Source organism: Bos mutus, chromosome 6, assembly GCF_027580195.1.
Source record: "Bos mutus isolate GX-2022 chromosome 6, NWIPB_WYAK_1.1, whole genome shotgun sequence".
Classification (NCBI taxonomy): Eukaryota; Metazoa; Chordata; class Mammalia; order Artiodactyla; family Bovidae; genus Bos; species Bos mutus.
In genome coordinates, this window is record NC_091622.1 from 46,037,246 (window position 1) to 46,049,319 (window position 12,074).

Below are 12,074 nucleotides of genomic sequence, written 5' to 3' on the forward strand. Positions count from 1 at the left end.
CCATATTCTAGGATTTGAAATAGCTCAACTGGAATTCTATCACCTCCACTAGCTTTGTTTGTAGTGATGCTTCCTAAGGCCGACTTAACTTCGCATCCCAGGATGTCTGGCTCTAGGTGAGTGATCACACCATTGTGGTTATCTGGGTCATGAAGATCTTTTTTGTCTATTCCTCTGTGTATTCTTGCCACCTCTTCTTAATATCTTCTGTTTCTGTTAGGTCCATACCATTTCTGTCCTTTATTGTGCTCATAGTAGCATGAAATGTTCCCTTGGGGTCTCTAATTTTCTTGAAGAGATCTCTAGTCTTTCCCATTCTATTGTTTTCCTCTATTTCTTTGCATTGATCACTGAGGAAGGCTTCCTTATCTCTCCTTGCTATTCCCTGGAAATCTGCATTCAAATGGGTATATCTTTCCTTTTCTCTTTTGCCTTTAGCTTCTCTTCTTTTCTCAGCTATTTGTAAGGCCTCCTCAGACAACCATTTTGCCTTTTTGCATTTCTTTTCTTGGGGATGGTCTTGATCACTGCCTCCTGTACAATGTCATGAACCTCCGTCCATAGTTCTTCAGGCACTCTATCAAATCTAATCCCTTTAATCTATTTGTCACCTCTACTGTATGATTGTAAGGGATTTGATTTAGGTCATACTTGAGTGGTCTAGTGGTTTTCCCTACTTTCTTCAATTTAAGTCTGAATTTGGCAATAAGGAGTTCATGATCTGAGCCACAGTCAGCTCCTGGTCTTGTTTTTGCTGACTGTATAGAGCTTCTCCATCTTTGTCTGCAAAGAATATAATCAATCTGATTTCGGTGTTGACATCTGGTGATGTCCATGTGTAGAGTCTTCTCTTGTGTTGTTAAGGTTCTAATACTTGCTCCCCCAACCCCCACAATCTGGATTTGAGGGAGCAAGTGGCAGAAAGCTTATTAAAGGAAATTACTTTTAAGCCAAGATATGAAAGTTGAGTTAGATTTTTCCAGATAAATTTGGGATAAGAATGTTGAGGGTGGAAGTGGGTTGTATTACACTAACTAAAGTTTGGTCATGAATAATATACCCAAATATATTTGAAGTCCTGCATCTAAGAGAACTCTTTATAGGAAAAAGAAAAGAGAGAGAAAAAAATTGAAAACAAACTAGTAAACAGAATTAGTTTGGACTGTATTTTATGAAATTTATTGAGTATTCTTTTATTCTTGAAAACCTATTTCTATATATTCAGTAAACTAAGTCTTATGCATTTCACACAGCTTTGTATTTCTCTTATAGATGATTTTTTTCCTGTTCATTCATTACTTTGGCAGTTGTACCAAAATTTTTCTAAATACTTGCAGCATAACTAAGAGTAGAAATCTGTTCAATTATTGAAAACTTATTATGTGCTCGATAAAGTGTGATATGTGCTATGATAGGTGAAGGAAGAGATATTGTGAGAATCTGTAGGCAAAGGCACTAATATTATCTGAGTGGGGGCCAGGTAAGAGCAGGCTTAATAGAGGTGAAGACCTGAATGGTGAATATAATTTATTCAGATAACATAGGAATAAGTATGTTGGGATAAGAGTAGAGCATGGAGAGTTTATTCCAGATAGAGAGTAATATATCTAGATACATATGTTAATGAAGAAACTCTGAATAATGATAGCTGTAGTAAAAACTATCAGTTATTGAATGATTATTATCATTGTGTCACTGTTCAAAGTACTTTACATCTTTAATTTTTATAGCAATCATGTAAAGGAGGTATTATTATTCTATTTAATATTATCTGATTTTAGCTGTCTTTTATAGATAGTATAATATATAGTTATCTCCATTTCTCCTCATTTGGTCTAAATTTTGGAGCTTTGGTATTATTCTGTTTTTTGTGAGTCAGAAGTGGCCGGTGCTAAAAGACCAAAAAATTATGGTGTTTTAACTTGGCATTAAAGAGAATAATTTACTGAAGTATGATGTATACGGATGATCAATTTATGACTGACCATTAAAGTTAACTTATTATTTCAAGTTTATGAGAAATACCAGGGACAAAGAAGAATGTAATCGATATGGTGAGAAAACAGTAAGACCAATCTAGATTGTGACACATTCCAAAAGACATCTGCCTTGGACTGCTCAAAAAAGCCAGTATGAAAAAGAAAAGGAGAAAAGCGCACTAGATTAAGCTATACAGAAAGAGACATAACAACTAAATGTAATGCATTAATTTTTAATGGATCCAGGATTTAAAAAGATATAAAGACATTTTGGGGGATAATTGGAAATTATTGAATATGGGCTAAGATGATATGAAATATTATTTTTAGTTTTCTCAGGTGTCATAGTGGTATTGTGGTTATGTAAGAGAAGGTTCTTATTCTTTTTTTTTGAAACCTGGACAGTCATTTTATTACATTACTTGATGCTATAAATTCCTTGCTATTTCATTATCCTACTTTATTTTTTTAAATTTAATTTTATTTAACTTTACAATATTGTATTGGTTTTGCCATATATCAAAATGAATCTGCCACAGGTATACATGTGTTCCCCATCCTGAACCCTCCTCCCTCCTCCCTCCCCATACCCTCGCTCTGGGTCATCCCAGTGCACCAGCCCCAAGCATCCGGTATCATGCATGGAACCTGGACTGGCGACTCGTTTCATATATGATATTATACATATTTCAATGCCATTCTCCCAAATCATCCCACCCTCTCCCTCTCCCACAGAGTCCAAAAGACTGTTCTATACATCAGTGTCTCTTTTGCTGTCTCATATACAGGGTTATTGTTACCATCTTTCTAAATTCCATACATATGCGTTAGTATACTGTATTGGTGTTTTTCCTTCTGGCTTACTTCACTCTGTATAATAGGCTCCAGTTTCATCCACCTCATTAGAACTGATTCAAATGTATTCTTTTTAATAGCTGAGTAATACTCCATTGTGTATATGTACCACAGCTAGGTTCTTATTCTTAAAAAATTCATAGTGAAGTATTTAGGGTGAAAGATGTTTGGAAAAATTACAATATAATAATTTCTATAAAATTTTATTTTACTAGGTCATTAATGGGAGTCTCAAGTATGAAAGATTTATAAAGTACTTAAATATAGCTTACCTTTTTTTTAAAATCTGCTATTTCCACATCTGACTTGTTGATTTATTTTTTTAATCTATCTTCATTCCAATCCTCCACTAGAATGTCAGTTCCATGAGGATGGAGACATTTTGTTATTCACAGCACTAAGGATAGTATCTGGCACATAGTAGGCAGTAATCAATATTTGTTGAGTAATCTAGTGAATAAGATAACCAATCTCAAGCAACTTCACCATTTCTATATAACTCATAATGTCTTTAATTTTTTAAAAATCACTTTTGGCACTGTTAACCAAAAATAATAATAGACTGTTCCTTATGTTTCAGGGAAGTTGGGAAAAAAGAATTTTGAAGAGTTTAAATAGTATGTGCACTGAACTGAGTATTCCATTGGCACGAAAGGTACTTTTAACACTTAAGTATTTTATTGTGAATCATGTACTAGCAAGTATCATGAAATTATAACTGTTAGGCAGATTTATCTTTTTTTTTTTGTTACTGGTATACAGCTTTTTGAAACCAAAGTCTATAAAAGGTAAATTATGTGGATGTATTTTATATAGTTTTCTATTGCATATGCTATAATGCTTTTTGTAAAAAAAAAAAAACAAACCTGTATCAAGAATAAATATAGGCTGTACAGTACAGATTATTTGGAGATTTGTCTGTAAAGGTTATAAATGCACTTTAAAGATTTTAATTACCTTTAGTCTCCTTACCCGAATGATTTATCATCTCTCTAGAACTATTTAGATCTAATACTCAACATTTATCTGTAGTTCTGGGCTTTGATAGGGGAGAGATGAAAAGGAGAGAAAAGCCACGTGAGGAATGTTCTGGGTCTTTTATAGCTGTTCAAGAGTAGGAGTGAACAAGTTTCTCTTCACTTCGTCCTCCCTACACCTATTTATTCCCTGCTGTTGGACAAGATATAGTGAATGTACATTGGATAATATCCAAGCACAAGTCACTGAAGGCACCAGAAGGATGGTGTAAAAGAGGATAAATTTATATGAAAAACTGTCTAAATATGTAGTATTGTGTAATATACTGTCTTTCATATAGGAAGATGATGCTACTGACTCACAGTCACACTCTCTTGGCCAGCCCCCTTGTGATGCATTTCTGAGATTGCTGGATGGGGTGAGAGATGTAGTATGTGGCTGAGGAGCAGTCTTTCTTTGTGAAATTTTACTGGCCAGCACATATCATTTGCCTTCTATTTTAGACTCATTAGTACCATATTCTAACTGAGCCATTAAGACTGCATACAAGGTAATAGTTAAATAACATTAAGTGTAATTCCCAGAAAAGCTAATCATATGTAATGAAATTATTTTTTCTTGTGTTATGGTAGTTTATATAAGCTTTTAGATAAGGTATTGATTCTTATTTTTCAGCTGCATTGCTTAACTTCACAAAACGAAACCAATTTTAAAATTACCTTTTTTAGAGGCCAGTTGGAGAACAGAAAGAACTTCTCAATAAATGGAATGAAATGGGAACCGATGAACCAGGTACATATGAAAAAAATATTTTCAAAATGTGGTAGTGGGAAAAAAATTGTTCTTTTAATTGTGGATCCAAAATAACATTATTAACAAGTTCTTTTTGGAAAGATAGCAACTTCCCTTCTCACTGATTTATTATCATCTTTTTTTTTTTTTTTTTTGCTTAAACTTCTACTTTGCAGTTTAAAAATTCCCAGCTTTAGTCACTATGCTCCGTTATTTTGAGAATATTTAAATCAGTTATTTTTTTAATCAGCATTTGAAAACATTTTTATGAAAGGATAAATTAGAATCATTCAGTGGATTTCTTAGGCTCATAATTAAGATAAATCTCAAGCTTTAATTACATTGAGATGTTAAAATGTGTTACATTTTGAAAAGTTTTAAGACCTTTAAAATGTTTTAAAATGTTTTTAAGAATTTATTTTGGTTCATTTTAATGTTTAAAATTGAGTCTATCAATTTTAAAAACACTTAATGAGTGATAAATATATGTATAAATTAATTATTGATATATGTAAAATAATTGTTTAGGTAGACATGTACATAATTCTTCACCACTCCTTCTTAAAAAATAGCTGGGGCCTGGGGAGGTTGCAAAAAATTTTGAGCCATCATAAAGGAAGCAGTGTGTTATAGAAATTCAGAAGGAAGAATAGTTCAATATAACCTGAGGCTTCCGCAGTGGTTCAGTGGTAAAGAGTTCTCCTGCAATGTAGGAGATGCAGGTTCGATCCCTGAGTGGGGAGTCGCATTTAAGCATGCATGCACAAAGGAAGCAGTGTATTATAGAAAGTTCAAAAGGGAGAGCAGTTCAGTACAACTACAGATTCACTGAGAATTTATTGTTTGTGTTCTAAGTACTTTGAGAATTCTCATGTAGAACTTTCATATGATATTGACATTGTTTTCCAATTCAATTACAAATGCTCCATTACAAATTTATGGAAGAGAGGACTCTTCAATTTCTTCTAGAATATGCTATTTAGACTATCAAGGGAAGGGACTTTCTGTTTTTGTTAGTACAGTGCTTAACACAGTGTATGACAAATAATTGATATTCTGCAAATGTTTGAATTAACCTAGCTGCATAACAATATGAAAGAACCGTTATAATTTATTATTATTAAGGATTTGTATATTGTAACCGAAATTCTACTTTAATCTGTCTTATTAATTCTAGATTTAAGCCTTTTCAGACCTGTTTATGCACCTAAGGATTTTCTTGAGGTAGGTTCTGTTGGTTAAATATATGTATATTAATGAGGTAAAAATGCAAAAGAAATGATGATATTAAAAAACATCTCCAGGCAGAAGAATCACCATATAAGAAGCCCCAGAGCCATGAAAGCAATGGAATAACCTTATCAGATTTGTGTTTGGAAATTGCTCTGGGAAAATACATGGTAGTGTGGAAAGATTAGAGGGAAGTACATCAAGAAGATTTGATTAAAAATTAGCGACTATAAATCATGTAGCCTGCTGGCTAGCACAATAGGTGCTCAGTGAATCTTTTTCTTTTTTCTTTTTCTCCCTGTTGTAACAGTTCAGACAAGGCATGATAAAGGTTTGAACTAAGAGAACAGCATTCAAAATGGAAAGACATCAACAGACTTGAATTTAACAAGATGAGAATTTAACAGATTTTTAAAAAGATTTGGGAATTTATTAGATCTAGGGAGTATGAGAAAAAGAAAAGATAAAGATGACCTTTAAGTGTCTAGGTTGGATAACTAGGCAGAGTTAACTTAAGATACAGAATACAGAAAGAGACACAGGTCCATTAGTGAAGATGATGCACTTAATTAAGTTTGAGAGGGTATTGACATTGAAGAGGAACTCTTTAGTAGGCAGTTAGAACTCACTAATTATTTTAATTCACTCATCTTTAATTCCATTTTTTTCTCTTGTACCTTATATGTAATCCACCAGGAAATCCTTTCAGCTTTACGTTTGAAGTATGTCCAGAATGCATTCACTTCTCATCACTGCCATTCCTAAGTTGCTGATCCAAGCTGCCATCTCTTGTCTGGACTATTTCATAGGCCTCTTAATTGCTCTTACTGCTTCTACACTTCCCCACCTAGAATTTATTTTTAGCAGAGTTTCTAGAGGAAGCCTTGTAAATACTATTCTGAAGAAGCCACTCTTCTGGTATCCAGTGGCTTCTTATCTCATTCTACTTAAAACCCAAAGTCATGACAGTGGCCTAAAACACCCTATTTGATCTGATACCCATCACCTCTCTGAGTTCATCTCCCATTACTTTTCCTCCTGATTTTTCTACTCCAGCTGCTTTAGCTTGCTTACTTTCTCCTGGCTTTCTCCCATTTGAGGGTCTTTGCTCCTTGTTTTCTCTGCCTGCATTGCTTTTCCCCGAGATACTTGTGTGTCCATTCCCTCACATTCCCTTATATCTTTGCTTAAATGTCATATTCTCAGCATAAACAATATGGTCAATAGTATTGTAATAACTTTGGAGAGATACAGACTTATTGTGGTGATAATTTTATAATGTATGCAAATGTCAAATCACTTTTAGTACAGTCTGAAACTCACACAATATTGTATGTCAACTGTATTTCAATTTAAAAAAGAACATTCATGGGAAAAATTTAAACATATACACACACAAAAAAATGTTGCCTTCTCACCAAATCCTTCCCTGGCTCACCTCTTGGAACTCCTTATAACCCTTTTCTGCTTTGTTTTTCTCCATAACCTTTAGCATCATAAAACATACTGATTTTCTATTTTGCCTATTGCCGCCTTTATTCTGTAACATGGAAGCTTTGTTCCCCGCTGCAACAGTCACACAGAGCCAAATCAGATAAGTGAGAAGACATACAAGATTTCAGCCACAAGGATACACCCACATAAAGCTTTCTTTCAGCAAGAGAAAGAAAGCACATGCAAATACAAAGAAATAGAAATTTCCAGTCCCAGCTCCTTTCTCAGTAACACAGGATGCACTTTGCAGCCCTTTCTCAGTTACACAGGATGCACTTTGCCTTTGGGTTATGAATCACCAAGGTACGTGCAAGATACAAGTTACAGCACAAGCTTTCTAATGAGTCTTTTATACCCTACTGGTAATTCAGGTGCAAACTATCAATCTATACATTTTCAATAAACAGTAAATAAATTGATATGGAATGCCTCCAGGGGACATTAAGTAGCACATTATAAATGACTAGTTAGTGCATTTCATCCCATTTTGGCCCAGGGTCACTGCTAGATGTCCCTGAAGCTAAGATAGGAGCTACCACAAACCAGCTGCAAGTAGATCCTGTCCTAAACTACTCTCTCTCAAACAGGTGTAACAGTGCTTACCACATAGTTGCTCAGTAAATAAGTGTTGAGTGAATGAGTAAATGAATGATTTAATCTTTTGCATTTTTTTTTCTGAACCTGTTTTCTCAGATACAAGTTTGCCAGCATTGTTAGAAATCATTTCGAGCCTTTTAGAATTATAAACAGTCTCCTTTTAACTTAAAAGAGAAGTTACTTTGGTTTGAAACTGCCTTTATACTGCTAGTGTTATTTCTCTTAGATTATTAAAGATTTCTCTCAAACTCATCCCTTTCCTAGCACTTAAATTTCATATAATTCTTATATAATTAACTTTATGTTTTCTTCTTAATAATCATAGCACTCTGTTTACTTAAGGACTATTGCTGAATTGATTCTTTTATTAGTCATACTGAGATTCTTCTTTAGCTCAAGAAAAGTTTTCTATAATCACTTCCTTATCGTTTCTGCTTTTCTAATATTTTTTTCTTTTCTATTGCCCATGTATTCATAGTTTTTCTTTTCAATTCTATGTTTTTAAGTTTTCCATGCACTGTGATCCCTTATTTGCATAATTAGACTAAAATTGTATTGTGCTATATTAGTCTATATTTAACACTGTTGGTTCTTTGCTAAAACATTTTTTTTAAATAAATTCCTTTGATATTTTTAGCTTCGATTTAGTGTTTGAAATTTTAGGCAACTCTTTTGCACTTGTGATATATTTAATTTTGTCAGCCATTAGTTATCAGGTTATTAATGCCTACTTCAGATATGCTGGTGTTTCTGTCATTATAATCTTCTTCACTGAATTCTTGGTTTCTTTCCCTTCAGAGTTGCAGTTTAAAAATATTTTTGGAAATTATTATTATTTTCTCCCTAAAATACATGTTGTTAGAAAAATAAGAAAACACATATAAGAAGAAAATTTAAAACAAAAATTACTTATAATATCATCATACAGCAATAAACACTACTGTAATTTTTAATTTAATAAACATTGTGGTATTTATTAATCGTGGCATATTAAACTATATTTTATGTACATAAAACATAATTTGTATAGGTAATTTCCTCTACCGTAATGTTTAAGTAGTCTTAAACATCTTAAATGTCTAATATTGAATGTCTTAAAATATTAAATGCATAATATTTTTCTGTTATAAACAACACTTCCTTTACCTTTTTTTTTTTGCACTATCTCTGCAAGCAGTTTTAATTATTTCCATAATCATACTCACAGGAGTGATATTCCTAGATTAAAGGATATGCAAATATCCAAGATTTTTAATTTTGAAAAATATTTCTTGTTAGTTTGGCTTCTGAAAAAGTTTTTTTTTACCTTTGGATTTGATTTAGAAGCAATACCATATGATGTTATTCCACTGTCTTTCTAGAAACTTTTCAGCATCTATTTTTAAAAGTGTTAGAGTTGGTTCTGAAGTTTTTCCCTGGCAAATACTGAAATCAAGCAGTTTAAATTTTTCTGTCAGTTTTCCTTGTAAAATATTATATGCAAACAATTTTTATTTTTTCGTAACATCAAAAAGTTTTTCTTTATAACTGAAATTTTAACTTTTTAGTATTTGATAGGTCATCTGTTGGAATATTAAATTGAAAACATGTTTATGGTATTTCAACATTTTAACTCAATTTTATAGTGTTCAGAATGTGATTAAAGTATAAGCATAACCCAAATAATTTTTAATTTTGTGATATACTAAGAATATCACTGCCAATTTTATAAGTGTGAATTTTGTATAAAGAAACTAACCAATTTCGTTGGATTTGTTTTTAAAGGTATTAATTAATCTTCGCAACCCAAATTATGAAAATGGTGATTCTCTTAGTTTCAGGACTCATTTGGGTTTAATCCAAGTTCCTCTCAAAGTAAAAGACATCCCTGAATTGGTAAGTATAGGTAGTTCAAAATAAATTAATATATTTTAGAGGGTAACCATTGGAAAAATATTTTAGTTCAACATATATTTAAAGTAGTAGGACAATCTGCTCACTAAATAAATGAATAAAGTGAAAAATTTCTTTTTTATTGTAAATATGTTCTATAGAGAGTGAGTTGCTTTGCTAGTAGGATTAAAGGTGAGTTTTCATTGACCTATAAATGCTTTTGCTTAATTCTTATTTTAATAAACAGCATAGACTTATAAGACCTCTTATTGGGATTTCAGTGCCTGATGTGTAGCTATAAAACTGATTGAAACAAATTGTGAATTTTATTTAAAAATTTTAAGGAATATACATTCATTTATTTCAACCAACCTTTCTTTAAGCTCCTAATATGGAAGACACTGAGGGAGATAAAAGAACATAAGATGAGTTAAAGACTATCTTTGCTCTGCAGATTGTCACATTTTGGTAAGGAAATTAGTTTTAAAATAGAATAATTGTAGTAAAGTGGAGAGATTTCCTTACAAAGAAGTTAAGAAATTACCACCAGTCTTTCTTTTGTTAATTACCCCAAAATAGTAAGGAGCACAGAAATGTAAATATTGTCTTTGGTGAAACTAAGAAACAACTAAATTTTAAAGTATTAACATAGAGAACTGATGGGAGAATGAGGAATGACTCAGACGTGAAGAAGAAGGTCAAGCCTTATTGCTTCTGAAAGGTGGGAGGTATGGATGAGAAGTGTGATGGTAATCAATTTATTACCTTTCAGCTCCAAATCTACCTTTTAAAAAAACTGAACTATGGTTGCTTTACAATATTGTATTAGTTTTAGGTGTACAGCAAAGTGATTTAGTTACTACACACAGATACACACACATACTGTTTTTCAGATTCTTTTCCATTATAGGTTATTACAAGATATTGAATATAGTTCCCAGTACTATATAGTAAATCCTGTTATTTATCTATTTTATATATAGTAGTGCATATATGTTAATCACATACTCCTAATTTATCCCTACCTCTCTCTTTCTCCCTTTTGTAACTGTAAGTTTGTTTTCCATGTCTGTGAGTCTATTTCTGTTTTGTAAGGAAGTTCATTTGTTTTATTTTTTGAGATTCTACATATAAGTGATACAGTATTTGTCTGTCTGACTGATTTCACTTAGTATGATAATCTCTAGATCCATCCATGTTGCTGTAAATGGCAATATTTTGTTCTTTTTCATGGCCAAGTAATATTCCTTTGTGCATCTGTATACCACATCTTCTTTATACATTCATCTGTTGATGCACGCTTAGGTTGCTTCCATGTCTTGGTTGTTATAAATTGTGCTGCTATGATTTGATTTAGAGTTTTTGTCTTTTCTTGATAATATGCACAAGAGTGGGATTGCTAGATCATATCATGAGTTTATTTTTAGTTTTTTAAGGAACTTCCATACTGTTTTCCATAGTGGCTGCACCAAATTACATTCCTACCAACAGTGTAGCAGAGTTCCCTTTTCTCCACACCCTCTCCAGCATTTATTATTTATAGACTTTTTGATGATGACCATTCTGACCATTTGTGGTTTGTAAACCTACCTTTTTTTTTTTAAATCCTGTTTTATTATACTGGAGCTGGACCTTGTAAACATTTCCTTTTTGCCAACTAGCTTGACATTAGGCTTTGTCAGTAGTGGTTTCTGGAGAGACATTGCAAGACCATAGTAGGATAAAGGGACTTTCCATGTACAGAAGCCAGCAGAGCAGCAAACAGAAGACCCAGTAGTATTCAATTTGGCAGCCCTTAGTCAACCAGCTCCAGCCTGTACTCACTGGCAAGATTGTTCTTCACCTCTGGTCTGCATGTTCCTGGGGCAGGCACACCCTCTCCTTAAAAGTCTGAATTTCAGTCTTGAGGACATGGGGGACCTTTCCTGAGTTCTTCCTTCCTTGGTTCACTCTCCTTCAGCCTAGAAGCCATAGTTGCTTTCTGCACTTGTTAATTCTGTTTTTCCCTGTTCACACTTGTGATATGGTTTCTATTTCTTGACTGGACTCTGACTGATACAAGAAACCAGATGATTTTCTCCCTGGAACTTTGCAAAGAATGAGGAATTGGAGATACCACATGTGATAGAAGACATTGAGGAGACATAGAGATTGTATAAAAGGGTTTAGACCCCCAGGCTTGTCCCATCCTTCATTTTCTGGCGACTCCTCCTCCCCAACAGGAGACCAGAGGTGTATATAATCATTGCAGAGAGGCCATGAACTCAGAGACCTCAA

The 12,074-nt window shown here is 33.1% G+C and overlaps 1 protein-coding gene across 3 annotated transcripts in view; it reads left to right on the forward strand.

Moving 5' to 3' along the window:
* Positions 1-12,074, forward strand: part of TBC1D19 (TBC1 domain family member 19) — a 157,225-nt gene that overhangs the window by 51,255 nt on the left and 93,896 nt on the right. For all 3 annotated transcript variants that reach the window (XM_070372240.1, XM_070372239.1, XM_070372241.1), the window contains 4 exons: positions 3,415-3,489; positions 4,541-4,604; positions 5,782-5,828; positions 9,690-9,800. In XM_070372240.1, coding sequence (XP_070228341.1) covers positions 3,415-3,489; positions 4,541-4,604; positions 5,782-5,828; positions 9,690-9,800 — 297 coding nt within the window. The remainder of the gene's footprint in view (positions 1-3,414; positions 3,490-4,540; positions 4,605-5,781; positions 5,829-9,689; positions 9,801-12,074) is intronic.